General features: G+C 42.9%; 1 protein-coding gene across 2 annotated transcripts; it reads left to right on the forward strand.

Annotated features, from left to right (window-relative positions):
* Nucleotides 1-24,544, forward strand: LOC143516551 (uncharacterized). Of its 2 annotated transcripts, none has more exons than XM_077008223.1 (10): nucleotides 1-104; nucleotides 241-309; nucleotides 676-813; nucleotides 942-1,031; nucleotides 4,337-4,408; nucleotides 5,256-5,327; nucleotides 5,523-5,594; nucleotides 22,252-22,421; nucleotides 22,685-22,791; nucleotides 22,948-24,544. In XM_077008223.1, the coding sequence occupies exons 1-10, from the start codon at nucleotides 38-40 to the stop codon at nucleotides 23,108-23,110; spliced, it is 1,020 nt and encodes a 339-aa protein (XP_076864338.1). In that variant the 5' UTR covers nucleotides 1-37; the 3' UTR covers nucleotides 23,111-24,544. The 2 variants fall into 2 exon arrangements, with proteins under 2 accessions (XP_076864338.1, XP_076864339.1); XM_077008224.1 differs by having other exon boundaries at nucleotides 22,336-22,421.
* Nucleotides 24,545-25,439: the final 895 nt, after the last annotated feature.

The raw sequence follows: 25,439 nt of genomic DNA on the forward strand, positions 1-25,439 counted from the left end.
CAGAGTTTGAAGCTGCAGTGTGCATAGGAGTTTAAAAATGGAAAGTATCTATGAAAATTTTAATATTGAACCCTCCAAAAGGCTCTCAAATGAAATATCAGCAGGTAATGGTTTAATTTTCTAGAGGGGGCAGATAACTAATGTACTAATCCTTTTCAATTTAACTGGGATATCACATTCTTTCATTCAGTTTACATGACCAAGCTCTGAAAATAATGTGGGTGATTTGTTTTTCTGCAGAATCAGAGGATGATGCATATTTAAATTGTGAAGAACTGGAGTGGCATCAAAATCCCAAAAAACCTACAGGTACTATTTCATTATCTGCAAAAGTATTTCATAAACTGACAAAAAACTGTACTACTCTAAAAGTGTGCAGCAAGGGTGGAATGTGTGTGTTGGTGTGTGCGCGGTGAAGGGGGGTTTTACGAAAGTCTCTCGTAGTTCTCTTAACCTTTAACCTCTTAACCAGCAGGGCAAGTGTGGCATGTGTGTGTGATTGAACTGTATGAACCCTGATCCTGTGCAAACTAGTTTAACTACCATTACAAAATGCCTCAGAATTGTCACAAAGTAGGTTGACATATCTATATTAAAATGTGCAACATTATATGGAAATTAAGATCCCTCAAGAGTGTTCAAAGTTCTTTAAAATAACAAAGGGATTACTCACAGATGCCTCTGAGCACACTGTCCAGCCAGTCTGGGAGAGGAGACCTCCGTCCTCAAACAGAACCCTAAAGGTCCTCGTGGTTGCCCTGTCTGTCCTGCTCCTTTGTGCATTAGGGGCAGTCTGCACTTTAGGCAGCCTGTGTGAGTATATACATATACTGTATTTATAGTATTGCTTAAAACAACACATCATAAACTCTGTAAACATTTTAACTTTTATTAATCCATGACTTGAACATGATTTTAATCTGCATGATCTGCTTCAACAGATTTCAGTCAAATGCTCTCATTTGACACATTATGTGAGAAGTGTGCAAATGCAGAATCTAGACTGTTAATGCAAGAACACAATACTTCTGGTAAGACCTTGGAGAAATCTCCTCCTGCTCCTACTACCTTATTTCAATTTTTTTCACATTCAGATTACATTTCCATTTCAGTTCATTTACAATTAAAATTTAAATCAGAATACAATTCATGTATATAAAATTTAATTAGGATGATCTACTTGATGTCAGTGTTGGGAACGTTACTTTAAAAAAAGTAATTAGTTATAGTTACTCGCTACTTGTTCAAAAAAGTTAGTAACTGAATTACTCTATAATAAAAGTAACTCGTTACCAGGGAAAGTAACTATTTGCATGACAGTAAAAAAAAAGTTATATGCCAATGAATAATGATTTTTTGAAAAAGCAGTTTTCACAGTCAGTTGAAATGAGTAGATCAGAAATGTGTTTAACTTTTGATATTTATTGCACATCCACAGACCAGTGCAGAATAAAATCCTTTAAAATCCAAAATCTTTGTAAAAAAAAAAAAAAAGCAAAAGTAAACAGTTACACTATATAAAGTGCACAGGGTTGCAACTACATACTTTCTGAGGTGTATGCAAACATACTATCGGCGCCCCCCGCACTCCACCCCCCACCCCACCAACTCGGCAAATAATTTTCAGGCATCGATTTGGCGCCCCCTCTAGTGCAGCGCCCCTATGCATCACATACGCTGCATACCCCCTTTTTGCGCCACTGAAAGTGCATTTACATCTATCAAATTAAATTAAATTCTCTCAACCTGAGACAACTGGTTTGTTCACAACAGAAGTAAACTTAACAATAAAACCTATATTATTAATTAAATAAATCAAATACCCAGTCTGGTAGACATTCAGGAACTTCAAGTATTTTCTTAAATAATGTTTATACCACCATATTTATATTATGCAAATTTTTCTTTGTCTTGTTCCTGACTCGCCATTTCTGCCTCTCTTCTCCGTTTGTGTCGTTTGCCAGTGTAAAAACACTGGCTCTGATTGGCTACCATAAAGCTGCCTTAGCCAATCGCTTACTGATTGTTAAGTTAAACAGGTGTTACACCGAGAACTGTGACCTATCGAGATCTGTTACTCCTCACTATCCTGGGCAGCGGTCCGCTCGCATTACTGTTAGTATATCAATATATAGTCACACACCGCTTTTAATGACCAGTAACGTCAACAACGTTGTAACGACAGGAAAAGTAATTAATTCTATTATCCCATTACTGACAAAATGACGCCGTTACCTAACGCCGTTAAAAATAACTGTTGATGATCGATAACATGACACACTGCAATATATTCTTTAGATTATTTTAAGCATAGATAATCATAAAAAATGAAAACAACCTTTTGACTGATACTACATGTGTCAGGCGTACCCCCCCCCCCCCCAAACCAACCCCCCCCCCCCCCCCCCTTTTCCTGTTTTTGTTGTGTTGTGTTTGTCCCTCAGGTGGGCGGGGCCTATCCTCAGGCCACCACCTGAGGGTTGTTTGTCTGTTTGTATATGTCTTGTCTTTGTACCAGTTGACTGTTGGTTATTGTATCCTTAATTTGGATCATGTCACGGGTCTTTAGTTGTGAAAAAGGGATTGGGTAGACATACGGGCAGACTTACGAACACTGGCACACACACACGAAACAGGCGCCAGGCTACGCGCCAGGAGTAGGGCGACAAGGGGAGAGAGATCGGGAGCTGCAGCAAACGGTCCTCCTCAGACTTGTGCTGTGAAGCCACCGCCCGGTGCAGCGCAGCTGGCGGACGCGCCGGGTGCAGCGCGGCTGTCGAACGCGCCGGGTACAGCGCGGCCGGCGAACGCACCGGGTGCAGCGCGGCCGGCGAACGCGGCCGGCGAACGCACCGGGTGCAGCGCGGCCGGCGAACGCACCGGGTGCAGCGCGGCCGGCGAACGCACCGGGTGCAGCGCGGCCGGCGAACGCACCGGGTGCAGCGCGGCTGGCGGACGCGCCGGGTGCAGCGCGGCTGTCGTATGCGTATGGTGCAGCGTCGCTGTCGTACGCGTCGGGTGCAGCGCGAGGGAGCTCCTCCGCTGTGTCCATTCCTTCCTCGGACCCCTGGCTCCACTCCATGGACTGCTCCGGGCTGCCACCCCGGGAGCAGTCCATCATACACTCGCCAGAGCGATCGGAGGGTGGACTCCTCCTCGTCTTCCCAGCTGCTCCTTCTACGGAGAGTGGACTCTCCTCCTCCTCCGTATAGGAGCCTTCAGACGGAGGATAATCCCCCTCGTCATACTCCTCCCCGCCTTTCTCCATGGTGGTAGAGGGACCCACGGGCGGAGGGAGGTAGTCCTCTTCTTCGGACTCCTCCTCCTCCTCCTCCCCGTAGTCGACGGTGGAAGCGTCGTCTGATGACAGGGGGTAGCCCTCCTCCTCTCCACCGTAGTCCACCGTGGATGCGTCGTCTGGCGACGGGGGGTAGCCCTCTCCGTCTCCACAGTAGTCCACAGTGGACGTGTCGTTCAGCGACGGGGGGTAGTCATCCTCCTCCTCCTCCTCGGAGTCCTCCTCTCCGAACTCGCTCTCTGGGGTGGACTCGGTAGCACCCATGACGCACGAGCCCACCCTCAGAGGCGAGAGAGCACGGGCTGGAGGAGCGTGTCTCTCCCTCCAGATCCTTACCGCGCCCTGCCGGAAGATCTCTGCCAGCTCGGGGTCCCTGTTCTCCAGCCCTCGGGCGGTGGCCAGCTGGTGAGCACACACCGGGTCCTCCTCGAGCTGAGCCAGAGTGGGCGAAACTTCGCGGCGTGGAGAAGAAGAGGAAGAACGGTGATGCCGCTTACTGGGCTTCTTGCCCTTCTTCGGCTTCCCCTTGTAGCCTGGCATTTTTGTGTCTCTTGTCGGCTCGTCGTTCTGTGACGAATGGGGTGGAGCGAAGGACGAGACACAGGATCCTTGCTACAGACGTCACTTTTATTCGTCCACACAGAGATTGCGCAATAGCGCACGAGAAACATATAACGTTTAACACAGAAACGTGTAGACTCTAGACAACGACGAGCACAGGACACTGCGCAATCGCACATTAAATAGACAAACCACATTAGCCCCATGTGATTACGAGACGATTCACAGGTGAGACACATTATTCACACGACATAGCCATCACCACAGAGTTCCACTGACGCAGACAAAGCACGTGGACTACGTATACACACGCCCAAAGGGGAGGGGCCGGGGTCCTCAACGTGACAAGTTGGTGCACATTAAACCCTTCTTTTACCTTTTTCCTTTTTCTTTCACACTCCAGTCAAAGTCACATTTGGGTCAGTATAATATATATTTAATAAAATACTTTTATTATTTAAATTTTTTTTATATCAGAAACCAGCAGAGAATATGAAACGCTGAAGGAGAGGTACCAGAGGACCCACAAACTCATCTCCAAGTGCAATGGTAAGATGAGTTGGTTACCAGCACAATTACAGAATAATGGGTATGCACATCAATTATTTTGAATATTTAAAGCTTCCTCACACCACAGAAGATTGCTGCTGTGCCCTATGCTACTATTTGTGGTTGAGTTTGGGTAACCTTGTTTTTCCCATTGTGACTTTTAGTTTGCTTTCTCTTTTGTATCTTGGCTACTGTTGTAAATGTAAATCTTTTAGATTTTAGGGTAGGGTAACCATTAGGGTTAATTAGGGTTAATTAGTTAGGGTAGCCCTCTGTATGTTTCATTTCGTGTGTAGGTTAAGCCAACATGTAGGTATTTTTTTTACTTTGGTCACTCCTGAAGCTAAATCACACCATATATAAATACATAAATACATACAGTGTGACGGGTGTGAGGGCGTCGAGGATGCGAAGATGAGGTGCGTTCACAAGTCTACATTTTATTTAGCTTGACACAGGACACGCTCACAGCGTATCGAAACAACTGTTGATTTTACTTGAATAATACAGTACATGCTCACAGTGTGCGGGAACCACAGTCCAACACACAACAGTTTCACATTAAAGACGAGCACCAAACGACACGAACACACACACTATATACACGTAGCCTAACAAGCACCGTGTGAAACACATTAGTCTAACGAGACAAGTGAACACACACACACCCAGCCACACCCACGGACGTACATATAAAGACACGGACAACATTAACACACGCCCAAAGGGAGGGGTTCGGGGCTGTAGCGTGACAATCAGCCTAAAATAAATCCTCACTGTTCTCTAGTTTCTTTCCTGATAACTTAATAAAATAGTTATTTATTAATTAAAATATCTTTTATGCCAGAAACCAGCAGAAAATATGAAGTCCTGGAGGAGAGGTACCAGAGAGCACATGAACTCAACTCTAAGTGCAACGGTAGGATGAGCTGTTTATTAACACACTTTGAACATTTTAGCTTTGGTCACTCCTGAAATGAAACCGCACCATATATCTTCAAGAAACACATCAGCCTAAATCCTCACTGTTGTCTGGTTTCCTTCCTGTTAACTTAATGCTAATTTGCTGTTGTGTATTCATATAAACAGTGTTATACCTCCACTTTTATGCCAGAAATCAGCAGAAAATATGAAGTCCTGGAGGAGAGGTACCAGAGAGCACATGAACTCAGCTCTAAGTGCAACGGTAGGATGAGCTGTTTATTAACACACTTTTTCAAAATCAAAGTAGGCTTTATTGTCAATTCCTTCATATGTTCTAGACATACAAAGTAATCGAATTTACGTTCCCCACTTTCCCTCGGTGTTCACACAACAGACATTTCAACATATTTAGGACATAAAAAGACAATACACAGGAATACGATGTAAGCTGTATGTTATCGGTGACATTTTAAATGTATAATTTAAAATGTATATTTATAATAATAATAACAATAATAACAACAATACAATATAATGATGTAATGACGTATAGTAATATGATAATAATGATAATATATAATGTATAATATAATATATAAGTAAGGTAGTAGTAATGAGTAATAAGTAATAATATATATAGTAAATATATAAAATATATAAATAATTAGTGACCGTGGTTGTAATAAATAGTAATAAATAGTCCTGAGTTGGTGTTTCAGCATCCTTACCACCTGGTGAATGAAGCTGTTTTTTGAGACTTGTGGTGTTGGAACGAAGACTTCTGTATCTTCTCCCAGAAGGGAGGATGTTGAACAGACAGTGTTAGATCAGATCGTTATTGCTTTCCAAGTGAGGCAGGTAGTGTATATGTCTTGTATGGATGGTAGTGGAGCCCCAATGATCTTTCCTGCTGTTTTCACAACACGCTGCAGTCCCTTCCTATTGATCTCAGTGCAGCTTCCTCCCCACACAGTGATGCAGCTGGAGAGAATGCTTTCGATAGAAAGTGGTCATGATGGATGGAGGGGCCCTTGCCTGTTTGAGCTTGCGCAAGAAATAGAGGCGCCGCTGTGCTTTCTTCACCAGTGTGGGTGCTAAGTCCGAGCTTTTTACGTTTGCAGATGAGTTGTTGGGGTATTATGGTATTGAATGCCGAGCTGAAATCTATGAATAGCATTCACGCATATGAGTCTGTTTTGTCAAGATGGGTGAGGGCTGGATGAAGGGCAGAGCGAATAGCATCTTCTGTGGATCGCTTTTCACGGTATGCAAACTGACAGGGGTCCAAACTGGAAGGGTTGTTTTAAAGTGTGTCTTGACTAGCCGTTCGAAGCACTTCATAATGATGGGAGTTAGTGCCACAGGACGGTAGTCATTAAAGCTGGTCGGAACAGATGTTTTGGGCACAGGTATGATGGTTGAAGTTTTGAAGCATGTTGGAACAATAGCTTGCTTCAATGAAGTGTTAAAGAGGTCTGTAAAGACCTCTTTAAGTTCTTCAGCACAGACTGTCATGGCTGGCTCGGATGCCGTGCCATCCACGTCCACTAGGGGCACCCGAGCCAGGGCTGGCTCGGATGCCGTGCCATCCACGTCCACTAGGGCACATATGTCAAAGTTAAGGCCCGCGGGCCGGATCTGATTGATTATCTATGGCCCCCTGGATGATATTTAATTACTATTAGAACTGGTCCGCAGGCCACAGCCGCCTGCTGGTGTTTTGCACGCACAAACACTACATTCCCCACAATGCAACGGTAGCCCACGAAGTCACTGCAGCGCACACAAGCGGCAAAGGTCCGCTCGGCGAAAATGACGTAATCGCAGTGGCTCCGCCCGTGGGCGAGGGCGTCGCACACTGTTGATTCGCGAGGTCGTGCACCTCTCGAATTTTGGACACAAGACGGTGTAAGCGGTGACGATGACGGTGTAACACTACTCCTCGGGAGACAGAGTGCGATCAGCAAGATGGCGGCACACACTATCTAACAACTTAACTAACAAAACAAACAAGAGAAAACGACAGCAAACAAAACACAACGCCCTGGAAGCGTTAGAAGAATTCGTCGACGAGTATTACCGTCTATATTGCAGCATGAGCTCGGACAAAGGAGAAGGAAAGAAAGGAAAAATGAAGGCAACTCCTATCTCCAAAAGACCACGTCCGACCAGCTCGACCGGAGACTCAGAGGAAACGGATTCCCCAACCCACACAGAGGTTAGTGAAATCCTCATCTCCATTGACTCCAAACTAGCAACCCTGGACGCGAGAATCTCACTTGTGGAGATCCTGCACAAAGAATTCCAGGCGCTGCGTGAAAGCCTAGAGTTCAGCCAGGAGCAAGTCGCATCACTGGCAAAAGAAAACAAAACCCTACAGTACAATATAAACACCGTCACAACCCAACTTTCACACATTACCAAAGAAAACAAGGAAATGAAAAGAACCATACTAGACTTACAAACTCGCAGCATGAGGGACAATATTGTATTTTCCGGGATCCCCGAAAATACATCCGAAAACCCAGAAAAGCTGATCACGGAGTTCATAATCTCCAACCTTAAAATCCCACCTGAAACGGCCAACACCATAACTTTTCACCGTGCACACCGCCTGGGAGGAATAAACACGCAAAACAAACGCCCCAGACCCATTGTGGCAAAAGTGGAACACTATAAACACAAACAACTCATACTCGGCAAAGGAAGAGAACTGAAAGGAACAAACTACGGCATAAATGACCAATACCCCCGTGAAATACTTGACAGACGGAAAAAATTACTCACCGTGAGAAAACAGCTGATTCAAAACAGAAAACGGGCAGTTCTCTCCGTGGATAAACTATACGTGGATGGCCAGCTATACAGAGATCAAGAAATCACTCCCTGGCTGTACTGATACGAGATGGATGATCATCAGTGAAGATACATCACAACTGACTACCTGACAGCTGACTACAAGCTCTCTTTTCTCCCTTAAACCTGATTCGATGTCTATAGTATATATATATCTACCCGCCTACATATTGGTTGATCTACATAACTAGACAATTACAAATATTTTAATAAGTATACATACAAATATATATATATATATATATAATTAATGTACATAAGAATGTACATCTGAATATGTACTAATAACTATCCATCATATCATCGCACTCGTCTACACTACACCTTCCTTCATGTACAAAAGAGGAAAACGACCCTGCATTACCCTCCTTTTCCCCACCCCTATCTTTCTCTCTATCCTCTGTCTGTCCCAAATAAATTACATTCACCTAAATAGAATCATGAACATAACTATACAATTAATTACAAACTATTGGACACCTTACAACACTCCAACATGCTACAACATGCTAAAATATTTTCCTATCTCAATAGATTAAAAACAGATATATGCCTCCTACAGGAAACTCACCTAACAGAATCAGATCAACAAAAATTGAAATCAGCAGAATACAATCACATATTTACAGCCAATTACAACTCTAAGCAAAGAGGTGTAGCCATTTTAATTCATAATAAAATTACATTCACACACAATGCTACAATCACAAACCCAGATGGACGATACATCATCATAAATATCACCATTAACAACCACACTTTTACCATTGCTAACATCTACGGACCAAACATCGACAATCCCTCTTTTTTCCATGACTTCTTCACACAAGTAACCTCAATAACTAACTCTTCAATAATAATAGGAGGCGATTTTAATACAGTTATTGATCCAACACTAGACCGGTCAGCCTATACTCAGAACACACGCAACTGGAATTCCACTGAAATAATAAAACAATACATGCAAGATTTCGGTCTTGGTGATAGCTGGCGACAAAATCATCCAACCACCAAAGAATTCACATTTTACTCAGCAGTACATAAATCATACTCACGCATTAACTATTTTTTAATCAGTAATTCAATTCTGTCAAATATTGTACATAGACAAATTCACCCTATAACAATAAGTGACCATGCTCCTGTCTCAATAATATGGAACTCAAACCAACAACACAAACAGACATTTAGATGGCGCCTTAACACATCACTTCTCAATGATCAAGAATTCGATAACTATATTAAAAAAGAGTGGACATCCTTTTTAGAAATAAATGACACTCCAGACATACCAGCATCACTTTTATGGGAAACAGGTAAAGCAGTGCTAAGAGGAAAAATAATCTCATACGCTACATTTAAAACGAAGAAAGAAACAGAACTTGAGATAAAGTTAGAATCAAAAATTAAGGAATTAGAAAATATTACCATAAGTAACCCATCTGAAGATAAGCAAAAAGAACTTAGGAAACTTAGATACGATTTAAACGAATTGACAAATAAAAAAACTAAATTCCTACTACAAAGATTAAGACATGAAAACATCAAATACTCAAATAAATCTGGAAAATATTTAGCAAATCATATTAAGAGTAATAAAGAAAAAACATTTATTCCAACCATAAAAAACTTAGCAGGGAAAACAGTGCAGACACCTGATGAGATAAACAACACCTTTCAAAAAAGTATACTCAACAGACAATGAAACCAACTTAGACGAAATTAATAATTTCCTGGACCATATCAAACTACCTAAATTAACTGAAAACCAAAAACAAACACTCGAAAGACCATTATCCCTAGAAGAACTTTACAAAGCTTTAAAACATATGCCCAACAGTAAAGCCCCAGGACCTGATGGATTCCCTGCTGAGTTTTATAAACACTTTTGGCCATCCTTATCACAACTCTTACAGAACAATAACAGAAATCAAACAAAATGCAAAACTCCCAACAAATATGAATACTGCAACCATCTCCCTTCACCTTAAACCAAACAAAGACCCTACCCAACCATCTAGCTACAGACCATTATCATTAATGAATACAGACACAAAAATAATCAGCAAGGCGCTAGCCAACAGAGTAGAAACAGTAATTCATAATTTAATACATCCTGATCAAACGGGTTTTCTCAAAGGTCGACACTCATCCACAAATATGCGCAGATTAGTGAACATAATAGATTACACCTCACACCAAAACATACCAACAGCAATTATAACGCTAAATGCAGAAAAAGCCTTTGACAGAGTAAACTGGAAATTCTTATTTACCACACTGTATAAAATCGGATTTGGAGAATCATTCATTAACTGGATACAGATCTTATACACTGCACCTAAGGCTACAGTCAACAGCAACGGGGTAATATCACAACCTTTCACATTACACCGGGGGACCAGACAAGGATGCTCACTCTCTCCTTATCTATTCTCTATCTTCATAGAACCACTAGCAGCAGCAATACGACAAAACACAGACATTAAAGGAATCCAAACACCTAACATGGAACATAAAATAAGTCTATATGCAAACGACATCTTACTATTTCTACAAAAACCACATATCTCAATAGCAAAAACAATTCAAACAATTGAAACCTATTCAATAATATCAGAGTACTCAATTAACTGGTCAAAATCTGCAATTCTCCCAATAAATATAAATAAATGTGATAATGAACTGAAAACATTACCTATCCCAATATGTAGTAATTACATCACATATCTGGGTATAAAGATATCTCCCCAGCTGTCAGAATTGTTCAAGCTTAACTACAATCCATTAACTAAAACAATAAGTGACGATCTTCACCGCTGGACTACACTTCCTCTTTCACTTGCTGGCAGAATTGCTACGATTAAAATGACAATATTACCAAAAATCAATTATTTATTTTCAATGATTCCCATTCAGCCCCCACTCACTTGGTTTCAGACTTTAAATACCACAATAACTGATTATTATTGGAAGAATAAACCAGCTAGAATCAAACTCACAACGTTACAGAATTCGAAATCATATGGCGGTCTAGAGGCACCAAATTTCCACAATTATTACCTGGTAAATCAATTACAATATATATTAAAATGGATAAAACCTAATAGTACAGATAGATCATGGACTGGGGTGGGTTTCCCGATAACGAACGATCTTAGAAAGTTACGAACAACTTTAAGAACGACGTAACTTTAAGAACGCCAAATTTACGAGTGTTTCCCAAAAGCCTTCGTAGTCTCCAAATTTACGAACGAGTTCTAAGTAGTTCTTAGTTGACTCCGCCTCTGCAGCTGCACTGGAAAATCTCCGCTAGTCGAAAACCGAACCACCGATTTACATACATTTTTTTCATAATTACTCCGCAAAAGCATCATTGGCAAAATGACAATCATAAAAACTAACAACTAATAAGTGTTGACATTTCAAGTATAAGGAAAAACTGAGTAGAACATATTATTACCTTTGCAATTCTGACCGATCGTAGGCTTTTATCAAGGCTATAAATAGGGCACACAATTAACCTTTCACACGTTATTTAAAACCATGGCAAGCAGAGAAAATTAAACTTTCTATCGAGTGAACTGAGCCAAAAACAAAAGTATAGCCTACTGTTTTCAATAGCTCGAGGAAGTTCATCAAATTCAGAAAAAAACAAAAAAAAAAACTGTAGTCAAGTCAAAAATAAGGGGGCAGGACTCAGAAAGGAGAGGGCTAAGACTGGTGGAGGTCAAATGTCCACAAGTGCCTTCACTGTTGAGGAGGAGAAGGCACTGGGGATACTGGGCCCCACAGCTACTGAAGGGACACCAGGGGATTTGATACAAGCTTCAAGTGGATACCCACTGTATATATATATATATTTTGCGGCATGGCGAAGCAATGCTTTAGTAACAGCATGCACACATTTATGTCAGCTTTGCTTAGTCCGTGGGCATCACCAACAGTCTGCAGAACAGTCTGTGGCATAAAATCGGAGGGCGGTCAGTAACTGCGTCGTGGAGCTAAGGGCAAAATTCTGCATTCAGGCGAACTACATGGCTTCGTGGATTACGTCGTCTTCTTAAATTATGTCTTCTATTCAAAGCCAGTACTCTGAAGAGCTGCCATGTTCATCACACAAGCACAATTGCTAGCCTTAATCCAAGTTACTTATATGTGCTGCCGATTAATCAATCCATTTTATTGGTTAAGTTAAAACAAGCTTAATAGGCCAACTTGTATCCATTTCTCTGCAAAGAATACATTAATTTTGAGTCTGAAACGCTGTTGACTGCACGATGACGAACGGAGAGACTTAAATATTGGGAAGATATAAACTAATGCTAAATAATTCAAAGTAGTACATTTGATTTCTGTTGACACATTGTGGTATATGCGATGTAAATACTTCAAAAGAAAATAGGCTACTAGGCTAATTATACACATAAACGCAAATGTAGTAATGCCGTGATTAAAACCCACGCGAGTGAAATTAGCGCCTCTATCATTTTTGAAGTAGAACTGCACGAGAGCTTCGAGTTAAGAAGTACTTAGTGAGTTACGAATGGGTCCGGAGATTCTTAACTTACGAACGACTATAAGAACGACGTAAGTTACGAAGAGTTTCGGGAAACACTCGTAAATTTAAGAATATTCGCAAGTACGAGGTTACGAAGTACTTAGAGTTACGAACGTTTCGGGAAACCCACCCCTGATTTAGAACAAGCACTATGTAAAGATATACAAATATCCAATTTACCATTTATCAGCCAAACAATTAAACATCACCCATGTTTTTATAATACAACTGTGGCCACAACTCTGACAGCCTGGTGGAATTTTCACAAACTAACAAACTCAGCACTAATACCAACCATCCACTCACCCATCTGGAATAACCCGGACTTTACAATTAATAAAAAAACATTAAATTATCTATCATGGGCTAATAAGGGAATCACACACCTAAAACATCTGTATAACAATACCACACTGATGTCACTACCACAAATAACCCAGAATTACGGAATCGAAAGAACTCAGTTCTTACAATATCACCAGTTAAGATCACTCATCAGTTCAAAAATCAATCCAACTACTCTAGCCCTCTCTACACCAATCTCAGAACTTCTTAACATTAATACAGCAAATAAAACATTATCCAAAATATATAAAATTATATCTCAATTAAATCTTAACATGAGCCTACCGTATAAGCAATGGGAAGAAGATTTATCATCAACTTTTAATACCAACTTTTGGATACAGATATGTAATAATAACTATAGCATTATCACAAATACTAATTTACAACTAATCCAGTATAAAGTTATCCACCGAGTACACTATACCACATACAAAATGTATAAAATGGGATTCACAAACTCACCAAACTGTACACACTGTAATCAGAACACTTGATAATTATATCCATGCTATGTGGCACTGCACTCCAGTTAACCTGTTTTGGAATGAAGTCACTACTCATCTATCTCAAGCACTAAATACCCAAATTCATCCAACACCTTCATTATGCCTACTAGGGGACATATCAACCATTAGCACAACACCACAAAACAATAGAACAATCCTTATGTCGCTAGTCATTGCCAAAAAAGTCATCCTCATGAATTGGAAAACAAAAAATAACATAAACATCAATCACTGGAAAAATCTTCTAATATATTATATCCCCCCAGATACACACTTAGAGCCTACCATAAATACAGATACAGACTTAATCTAGACACAACTAACTCAAATATTACATCACAACATAAGCAAATTCAACTGTAGCAAACAAATCACAAGTTCATGATTAAAGTACATTTCTATCTTTTTATAAGCAATATGGTATATTATATATTATTGTATTATATTATGTTATATTATAATATACTATATTGCACTATATTATACCATATACATATTATATATCTGTATAACCCCCTCTTCCTTTTGTTTCTGTCCCCCTTTACACCCCCCCTTTTCTTCTCCCTTTATACCCCCCCTCCCCCCCATTTAAAATGTGCTAAATTTATATATGTTTTTATGATTGAATAAACAATAAACAATAAAGTATCAATAGTCCTCCGAAGAGGGGGGGTGGTGGTGGGAAAAAAAAAAAAAGAATTTTGTAACTTTGTGCGCACCAGCACGTTAAACTTAATTAAGTTAAATATTTATACATCTATTCGAAATTATTCGAAATAATTAGCTTTTTATTCACATTATTTAATGGTTGTTTATTTTCAAAACACTCAATCTTAACATCTTCACGTTCTCTCATGTTTCGTCCTGGAATTACAAGAGGCTCGTATTTGTTAACTGTTCAGTCAGACAGATATTTGTTGTGAAATGAAGTAGTTACAATTTCAAGCATTTTCAAGTACTTTAGCCTAAATTCCAGCACTTTTCAAACCTTTATTACTTTATTCATTTAATGTACCGTACAGAACATGTTTTCTTTGAAGGAAGTTTGTTTTTATCTGTTTGCTTGTTGAAAAATGTTTTCACTTGAAATTACTGACAGATCCATAAGAACGTATTGCTTTATTCATTTAAGCATTAAATAATAAACACTGTGTTAGGTCTTGGTTCAATAGGCTATGTGCAATCATTTCAATATGTTTTAATTAGTGGTGGGCCGTTAACGGCGGTCGTTAATTTGATACTCTTATCGGGCGATATAAAAATTATCACCGTTAATCTATTCTTAAAGTTGGGTTGGGAACTGGGTCAAAATGGATAAGTAAACTATGATGACTTTCAACTTGATAGTTTAGCTCGGCTGTATTCCTAACCAAATTACACAGTAGGGGCGAGAACGAGTTTTCAAACCTGTGAATTACAAATCGTTTGTGTGTTTACATGGATGCAGCCACGAAGTCACCAGGTTTGCTTCATGGAAAATGAAAACCGGCTTTTGAAAAAGTCCCCCCCAAATTAAGTCTGTGAGGTTAAATGTACTAAATGTTGGCTTACATTTCAAATATCATGTTTAGCTGAATAAACGTTATCAACCCCTTTTAATGTACAGTATGTAGGCTTACAAATTCATGTTTAACCCTTATATGGTCCAAGGGTCTGTGGGACCCATTTTTAAAAAATCAGCTTAAAAAAATTCTACAATTTTTTTTTTTTCAAACTGAGATTCATTGGTCCTTGGCTCATTTTCTGTGAGCAACATAAATCAGAAAATATTTTCAATGACCACCCCCCGTACCCCCCCCCTTCACATTTGTATTACATACAGGGTCCAGGGTCCACTGGGCCCTGGGCTAGTCAAAGTGGGCAATCAACATTGGGTTGGGTAGTTGATAGTCGTCTGTATGACTTTAAAGGATATACAAACAAAGGACAGAGGAGTTTGGCATGCAAAGGTGAGCAACCATCAACACTTTTGATGGTTGTCACATCAGGGGTTGATTGCATATTGTCAGACAGCAGACGAAGAATCTCTATAGAGACAAAGGGGTGAGATCTGAAAGAAGCATCTTTTCTCTCAGCCCTCATTATCCCTCCCTCCTCTCTGGACCTGTGTGTGTGTGTGTGTGTGTGTGTGTGTGTGTGTGTGTGTGTGTGTGTGTGTGTGTGTGTGTGTGTGTGTGTATGTGTGTGTGAGTGTGTGTTTCATCCAATCATGGGGACATGATGCTATAAATGCTAAAAATGCTATAAAAGATGGCAAAGCGATTCTCAGTTCAGACTGCCTTACAGCTGCTATTGGAAGAGACAGAGGATTTTGATGGTGATTCAGAAGAAGAAATTTCAGGATCACATTTCTGAAATATCAGAGTCTGATAGTGATAATGAAAAGGAGGATGAGCAGCAGCCAGCTCCGTTAGCACCAGCCCGTCAGCAGCTAGCCATAGGACCAGCCTGTCAGCCAGCATGATTTATGATTCATTTCCTTATTGTGTTACATTTTTAAAAAAAAGTAACTAATAAATAAATGAGAGCAAACTAATTTAACATATGTATTGTTTATTTTACTTGCAATTGGGCTAAATCTGCTGATTATTTTAACAAAAAATGCAATGGGTCCCCCACACCCTGCTGGACCCCAAGAAGGTAGACCACGCCCGGATCTCATCAGGGTTAACTGAATAAACCGTTGAACACGAGTAGCCTACAGGTTTTTTTTTCTTCAAGTATCAAAGTAGAACAGCTTTCTCAAGCAGATGCATTTTGGAAACAGGTGATTAACCCCCTGGTCTAATGCACCCTCTGTATTAAGAAACCATCTCAAAAACTGACTTTTAGTCATTACTTGGGTAGCACGCATATGAGCCATTTTAATATAGATTAATCTAGATTAATAATCTAGATTAATTTCAAGATTTCATTGAGATTAATCTAGATTAAAAATATTAAGCTATGCCCACCCCTAGTTTTAATAAACATTGAACCAGTCCGGCCCTCGGCTTGTAGCAAATTTGGTTTTTTGGCCCTCGGTGCATTTGACTTTGACATCCCTGCACTAGGGGCACCCGAGCCAGGGCTGGCTCGGATGCTGTGCCATCCACGTCCACTAGGGGCACCCGAGCCAGTCCTAGATTCCAGCAACGCAATCAGCAATGATCTGTCTCACCTGTTGCCATGGCTTCTTAAGGAAGCCCGTGGAGACGGATCATTGCTGATTCGTTGTGGTTATGCCGTTGCGTTCTCAGCCTCTCCTGTCTTTCTCTGTTGCAGCGTTTGCCTCTGTAGGTGTCTCGTCACCTATCTCTAGCCAGCTACTTCCCCTGGCGTCCTTGTTTTGCTTTATTTCTTTTTACGCGTTGAGCAGTCTGCGTTTATTTAGGCTCTCCTTTTAGTTCTGTTATTTTTTGTGGCACTTGGTTCCACCTCTCCCTTGCTCTCTCTTAACGCGGTGTGTGCGTCCCTACCCACCGTCGTTACAGAACGAATCAGCCAGTGACATGGAACCAGCCGCTTCTAACGAAGCAGCAGAACTTAGGGCAGCCCTCTCCCAGCAGGGTCAGTTGTTGGGCAGCCATGACCAGGTCCTCCGCCAGATCATGGATCAGCTCAACAACGTGAACACTGCCATTCGGGCTTTAAGTAACCCGTCTCCCGCTCAGCGGGATCCGCCTCCCGCAAGCCCAGCCGAACCCGCAGCAGTCCCGCGGCACTTCGAGCCTGCTCTCCCCGCCCCAGCTCGCTATTCAGGGGATCCCGAAGGGTGTAGGGGTTTTCTAGTACAGTGTTCGCTTGTAATCGAACAACAACCTCTACGCTTCCCTACAGAGCGCGCAAAGATAGCCTATGTAATAGCCTTACTCACAGACAAAGCCCTGGCGTGGGCAACCCCCGTATGGGAAAAACAGAGCGAAGTATGTGCTACTTACGATAGCTTCTCCCAGGCCATGAAAGGAGCCTTCTACCATCCCTCGTCGGGCGGGGTTGTCGGTCAGCGGCTTCTGCGTCTTAAGCAGGGAAAATGGTCCGTAGCAGAATACTCCATAGAGTTTTGCACATTGGCGGCTGAAAGCGGATGGGGTTCAGACTCCCTCACATCCATGTTTCAGGAAGGGCTAACGGAGGAGTTAAAAGACAAACTAGCTCTCTGCGACCCTCCATCTGATCTAGAAGCGCTGATCAGCCTGACGGTACGGCTCGATAACCGCCAACGCGAGCGCAAAAACATCAAGAAGCATTACAATCGCGAAACACCCCGCATGCCTGACGTTGTGCAGTCCGGTGACGCCAAAGATCCCAGCAGTGAGCCGCAACCCATGCAGCTCGGTCACACACGCCTGTCACGGCAGGAAAGACAGGCGCGTTTGCAGGAAGGATGATGTCTATACTGTGGGGGCGGGGGACACCAACGCACCAAATGCCCCGAGCTGCAGGGAAAAGATACGACCCACCAGTAGACGGGAAGGCTCTGGCGGGTCGTAACACAAGTCCTCCCATAACCGGTCTGTCCATCCACGTTTCGTTGTCGTGGCATAAATCTCAGGAGAAGCGCCTTATGGCTTTTGTTGATTCCGGTGCCGTGGCTAATTTCATCGATAGCTCTTTAGCGCAGGAGCTAAAAATCCCTCTGGTTCGTCTTGACAAACCCCTCGCTGTCGCCGCAGTGGACGGCTGCGCCCTTACCTCAGGCGGTATCGACCACCAAACCATACCGCTGGAGATGCACGTCGGGAGCATTTCGAGTTAGTCACCCTGTACGTCATCAGTGCCCCACACATGCCACTCATACTAGGGTTTCCATGGCTACAATGACACAACCCTGACATAGATTGGCTCTCGCATAGTATCGGGTCCTGGGGTGCGATGTGCAAAGACACATGTCGTAAGAGCCTCCCTGCTTCTTCCACTGAAAAGCCTGTCGAGATCGTTGACCTGTCTCCTGTACCTGCCGATTACCACGACCTCCGGGCAGTGTTCAGCAAAAAGAAGGCAAGTTTTCTTCCGCCTCACAGGTCTTACGACATTGCCATTGACCTGCTTCCCGGGTCTAGTCCTCCTAGGGGTCGTCTCTTCTCTTTGGCCGCTCCCGAGCGAAGAGCCATGGAAACTTACATTCAGGAGGCGTTAGCTGCTGGGTTCATACGGCCCTCCACGTATCCAGCCGGTGCTGGTTTTTTCTTTGTCGGTAAGAAAGATGGTGGGTTGAGGCCGTGCATCGATTACAGGGGTCTCAATAAGATCAGGGTCAAAGACCGTCACCCCCTGCCGCTTATGTCAACGGCCTTTGAGGCACTCCAACAAGCCACCATCTTCACTAAACTAGACCTTCGGAGTGCCTACAACTTAGTGAGGGTCAGAGACGGGGATGAGTGGAAGACAGCCTTCATCACACCATCGGGTCACTACGAATATCTAGTGATGCCGTTTGGTCTGATGAACGCCCCGGCTGTCTTCCAGAGGCTAATAAATGAGGTGTTGCGTGAGGCTCTCGACCGGTATGCCTTCGTATATCTTGACGACATCCTCATTTATAGCAGTTCTCGGTCTGAGCACGTCAAAGACGTCAGGAGGGTTCTCCAACTTCTGTTGGAGAATCACCTGTTCGTTAAGTTAGAAAAATCCCTTTTCCACGTCCAGGAAGTAGCCTTTTTGGGCTACAGAATAGCCCAAAATGCCCTTGCCATGGATCCAGCTAAGATCCGAGCAGTCGCCGAATGGCCCACTCCCACATCGCTTCGTTTGGTTCAACGGTTCTTGGGGTTCGCTAATTTCTATCGTCGCTTTATAAAGAACTACAGCACTCTGGCTGGTCCCCTCATTACGCTTACCAAGAAAACCCCGGGTCCCTTTGTCTGGTCTCCTGCAGCCCAGGAGTCTTTTGATAAGCTCAAGGAGCGGTTTACCTCGGCGCCTGTTCTGTGCATGCCAAACCCCGACCTACCGTTTGTGGTGGAAGTCGATGCGTCTGACTATGGGGTTGGGGCCGTCCTGTCCCAGAGAACGGGTACGCCGCTTAAGCTCCACCCTTGTGCTTATTACTCACATCGTATGTCTCCTGCCGAGCGTAATTACGATGTGGGTGACAAGGAACTCTTGGCCGTAAAGCTAGCCCTGGAGGAATGGCGGCATTGGCTGGAGGAGGACAAACACCCGTTTCTTGTATGGACCGACCACAAGAACTTGGCCTACCTCCAGCAAGCCAAAAGGCTCAATCCCCGTCAAGCCAGGTGGTCGCTTTTCTTTGGGCGCTTCGAGTTCACCCTCTCCTATCGCCCGGGGACCAAAAACGTTAAGCCCGATGCCCTCTCTCGTCAATGGGAGACACCCCCCGACTCCACCGAGCCCGGTACGGTCATTCCCGTCTCCAAAATTGTTGCGCCCATTCAATGGGAGGTCGAAACTGCCGTTAAACGGGCGTTAGCGGCCGACCCTGGCCCAGGTGGTGAGCCGTCGGGTCATCTCTTTGTCCACCCTAACTTGCGAAAGAGGGTCATGGAATAGGGTCAGAACTCACCTTTTGCTGCGCATCCAGGGTCCCGTCGTACGGCGGAACTTATCCGTAGACGGTTTTGGTGGCCGGGGATGGATAAGGAAGCGAATTTGTTTCGACCTGTGTCACATGCGTTCAAAACAAAACGCCCCACTCTAAGCCCTCGGGTCTTCTTCACCCCCTGCCTATTCCATCCAGGCCCTGGACTCACGCCTCTTTGGACTTCGTTACAGGGTTACCACCCTCACGTTGCAACACGACCATATTAGTTATCGTTGACAGGTTTTCCAAGGTAGCTAGGTTCGTAGCCCTCCCCAAACTCCCGTCTGCCAAAGGGACCGTCAGGCATTTTGGGTTCCCCGTTGACGTGGTTTCCGATCGAGGGCCGCAATTCACCAGCCGGTTTTGGGGGGCTTTTCTGGGTCTGCTTAACGCCAAGGTCAGTCTGTCCTCTGGTTTCCACCCTCAAACCAACGGTCAGACCGAGAGGACCAATCAGGACCTGGAGCAGACTCTCAGGTGCCTGGCGTCCTCCAACCCCTCCTCCTGGTCTGACCAGCTCCTCTGGGCCGAATACGCTCACAACACCCTATGGCACTCTGCCCTCGGGATGTCACCTTTTGAGTGTCTCTATGGCTACGCCCCTCCTATGTTTGCCGACCAGGAGGAGGAGGTGGTGGTTCCGGGTGCTCGTGCCTTGGTGCGGCGGTGCCGGTTGGCGTGGAGTAAGGCACGTAGGGCCCTTTTGTCCGCCTCAGCCGGTTACCGTCGCAACGCTGACAAGCACCGTCTTCCGGCTTTGTCTTTCCGCCCCGGGCAGCGGGTCTGGCTTTCCGCCAAGGACCTAACGGTCCGTGGCAGAACCAAGAAGCTGGCTCCTCGGTTCTTAGGTCCCTTCAAGGTGGACAGGCGGATCAATCCCGTTTCCTACTGGCTGCTGCTTCCTCCTTCCATGAGAGTCCATCCGGTGTTCCACGTCTCGCGTCTCCGCCCGGTTTTGTGTCACATGCCCTGTGCTCCGGCCTCGCCGCCTCCCCGCATGGTTGACGGCGGCCCGGTGTACACCGTTTCTCGGTTGTTGGATCACCGCCGTGTTCGTGGTCGGGACTAGTACCTCGTTGATTGGGCGGGTTACGGGCCCGAGGAACGGTCCTGGGTCCCCGCCTCTCGGGTTGTCGACAGCTCTCTTATTTTGGTATAAGACCTTATGTGCCATCCACGTCCACTAGGGGCACCCGAGCCAGTCCTAGACTCCAGCAACGCAATCAGCAATGATCTGTCTCACCTATTGCCATGGCTTCTTAAGGAAGCCTGTGGAGACGGATCATTGCTGATTCGTTGTGGTTATGCCGTTGCGTTCTCAGCCTCTCCTGTCTTTCTCTGTTGCAGCGTTTGCCTCTGTAGGTGTCTCGTCACCTATCTCTCCTGTCTGTTTTCTCTGTCTTTTTTCGAGTCCTCTCCTGCGTCGCTTACTGACCTCCCTCAAGTTTTCCTCAACCTGTTTATCTTCCTATCCCGTTGCTGTTTGTATGGGAAGGGTTTTTTGTTTGAGTAGCCTTTTTGCTATTAGCCAGCTACTTCCCCTGGCGTCCTTGTTTTGCTTTATTTCTTTTTACGCGTTGAGCAGTCCGCGTTTATTTAGGCGCTCCTTTTAGTTCTGTTATTTTTTGTAACACTTGGTTCCACCTCTCCCTTGCGTCCCTACCCACCGTCGTTACACAGACTTTGAGCACGCACCCAGGGATGTTGTCTGGGCCTGTTGCCTTTCGAGTGTTGACTGTGGCTAGTGTCCTCTTCACACTTGCAACAGAAAGACACAGTGTTTGATCATGCGGAGGGGGTGGGGTCTTTTGTGGGCGTGTGTTGTTTTGAGCCTCAAAGCGTGAAAAGAAGTTATTTAAGTTGTTAAGCAGAGAGGTGTCGCTCACACAGGTCTGTGGTGGGGGCTTATAGTCAGTGATGTTTTTGATGCCCTGCCATAGGCTGTGTGCATCTCTGCTGTCCTTGAACTAAATTCTCTGCACACTTCATGAAGCCTCCATGCATAGAGCTCTGTTCTGTTTTCCTGTTTGTTTTTTGGTACAAGACCTTATGTATTCTTGTAATTTTCCAATACTGAAATAATAAAGTATACATACCTACCTCACACATGTGTCTTTTACATAAGACAAAAACACTCCTGGATGTCATCAATGTGGACTTTGTGAAGAAGGGTGGATGGCTTTTGGTCTGAAGTGTTACTACTTCTCAGCTGCAAAACTGAACTGGACACAGAGTCAAGATCACTGTGGTGACCAAGGAGGACATTTGGTTATAATAACCAGCCAAGCTGAGCAGGTGATGCGGTACACAAAATTCAAAAGTTTCTATTGAAGTTACAAAAATGAAAGAAACCGAACCTGAACTTTTAATTTAATCAGCCATAATACAATTTCCATTTTTTGGGCCTGTAATTCTATCAACTTTTACCTATTTATACTGTGAAACATAAATGATATCAATACCAATTATTTTATTCCATTAATATTTACCATAGTTCTTACCAATGTCGTGGATAAGGTTGCAGGTTGCAAAAAGTAATTGTTTTTTTTATACATTAGGGTTTTGTATCTTCACATGTTAAAGAAACTCACTGGATTGGGCTGAATGATTTGGAGACTGAGGGAAAGTGGATGTGGGTAAATGGCAAACCCCTGAATAAAGTCACGTAAGTTCTTGAAGTTCATGAAGCTGGACCATTGATTCACATCACATTTAATCTTAGTTTCATGTGAGGTTATATATATATATATATATATATATATATATATATATATATATATATATATATATATATAATCACTGTCATTTTTTATCCATGAAGGTTCTGGTATATAAGACCAAATGATCCAGATGAACCTGATAACTGGAAAATTGAGGACCTCTCTGGAGAGAACTGTGCCAGTCTGGGAAATGAGGGAGGAAATACAGATAGATGGTATGATGCTTCTTGCCGTAAACTTAAAAAATGTATCTGTGAAAAGTAAAATGCTTCTCCTTAAATAGCATTGTTGTACATAAGCATTCATGCAAAGAAATAAACACGTCATCAAACAAAGAGGTGGTCAATATCGTGGGTGTTCTGCTGTCTGAGAAGTCTTCTTTCTCAGAAGATGTTTTTATGTAGAATTTTTGCTTTACATTTATCTACAAGAGATGTTCTAACAGCAGCCACATTTTATTAACAGTGGAACAATTATGTTTGTGAATTAAAATAGGCCTTTATATATCAGGCATACAGGTTTAGACAGGGTGGTGTGAGACTTACTAAATATTGTGCTTAATGTGCTTAATATGTATTTTTTAGCCTATAGAATATTTGCATTATAAGCAAATATTAAAGTATCAAATGTCCTGAATATGTTCATTTATAAATACAACTAAGGTTATGTACATCATTGCAAAAGTAGCTATTCCAAGGCCTCTACTGGAAAAACACTTGACTCCTTATTGTGTTATAATTGTACAGCAGTATCTAACATTCAACTTCTTGACAGATAAAGTGATATCAAACCAGGTCAATGATTATCTCATTAAGAAAATTCTTAATGAAATATTTAGTTCTTGATTTTTTAAATATAAAGTGCAGGGTGCAGTGAATAACAATTTGTGTTCACTTATTTGTGTGAGAGCTATTAATCTTTAATGACTTTTTGCTACAACTATCAGTGATGCATACACTCACCAGCCACTTTATCAGGTACACCTTGCTAGTACCATGATGGACCCCCTTTTGCCTTCAGAACTGACTTAATTCTTCGTGGTATAGATTCAACAAGGTACTGGAAAGTCTGAGTCTGAGTCTGAGAGCATGACATGACATGAGAGCATCACGCAGTTGCTGCAGATTTGTGGGCTGCACATCCATGATGTGAATTTGTTCCATCACATCCCCAAGGTGCTCTATTGGATTGAGATTTGGTGACTGTTGAGGCCATTCGAGTACAGTGAGCTCATTGTCAGTGTAAATGTTGACAAAACTTTGCAAATCAGCCAGAATGATTTGGTTTGTTAACTTTTATGTTGATAATATCAAGCTGTTTGGCCAGCAGCAACCAGATATTCATGTCATGTATAGAACACAGGGTCAATGTTACATATTTACATGTAACACGCAGTTGCTACATTTTGCTACATTAGCAAAAGAATGAACTGTATTATTGCCCTGCTGTCAGAAGAGAGAGAGAAAAGCAATGAGCATAATTTTGCATCTTTTGCATGATTATCATAGGTCATTCTGAAGGAACGGATCTAAATTAATTATCAGTTCCCTTGACCCACATCATGTGATTAGGGGTCAAAGTGTATGAACGTTGTAGAAGAATTTCACTTCTGTAATTTCTGTACATTTTTGGCTTGCATTTGTTTGTGCATGTTGAATGTTTCTGTCTGTTGAATAAAATTATTGTGGGTTCATCTGAGTTTGAACGTAGTCAGGATTCTTATTATAACAACATTTCCCAAAATACCAAAACCTTTCACCAATATCAATGTCTCATTTACATAGGGTGACCATTTTTATTTGGGAAAACCAGGACACTTTGGGGAATGTAAGTTGTTGAGCGTGGGGGGGTTGGGGGGGACGGGACGTAACACTCCGCGGTCCGCCAGTTGAGTACAATGAGGCTCAACTGATGAGGCTCAGGGATTCCGTGTCATGCAGCGCCGTGCTCAGTGTCCTAGTGCCTGTAGAATTAATGGCCCGATGATGGTAATTTAAAAACCAGGACATTTCCTCATTAAAAAAATAATAAACCCGGGACGCCCGGGACAGGACGTGAAATACGGACATGTCCCGGGAAATACGGACGTTTGGTCACCCTAATTTACATGTAAGTAGGTTACAGAGGAGCCACTTTCCAACAGGCAAGGCTTGGGCCTTAACCAGTTACCAGCTACACGGTTCCAAAACAGCTTACACTGGTCTAGCTGGTCAGCCAGTTTAACCAGCTTTAGATGTTTTTTTCCAGCAGGGAAATGTTTAATTGTGTCAGTCTGCACAAGGGATATGTGATTTAGGCCTCTGTGTTTTATAATTATTTATAATAAACTACGATTACCTACGTTATCAGAATGTGACAACACTATACTGTAACAGCACATTTCTTTCTCAACAACAAACACACAGATGATGTGCAACAACGATCCTTGTGCTCACAGAAATCGATGGTCAGATTTCAGTGTTACACCGGCAAACATGAGTGGAGACGTCCTCATGTGCTGCACGGCACACCAGATGGTGCTGGGCAGAGAGAGTCGTGTTGTGCTTTGCATCGACTGCGATGTTAAAAAAGAGAGAGAGATAGAAAGAGAGAT

This window comes from Brachyhypopomus gauderio, chromosome 6 (genome assembly GCF_052324685.1).
Source record: "Brachyhypopomus gauderio isolate BG-103 chromosome 6, BGAUD_0.2, whole genome shotgun sequence".
Lineage (NCBI taxonomy): Eukaryota > Metazoa > Chordata > Actinopteri > Gymnotiformes > Hypopomidae > Brachyhypopomus > Brachyhypopomus gauderio.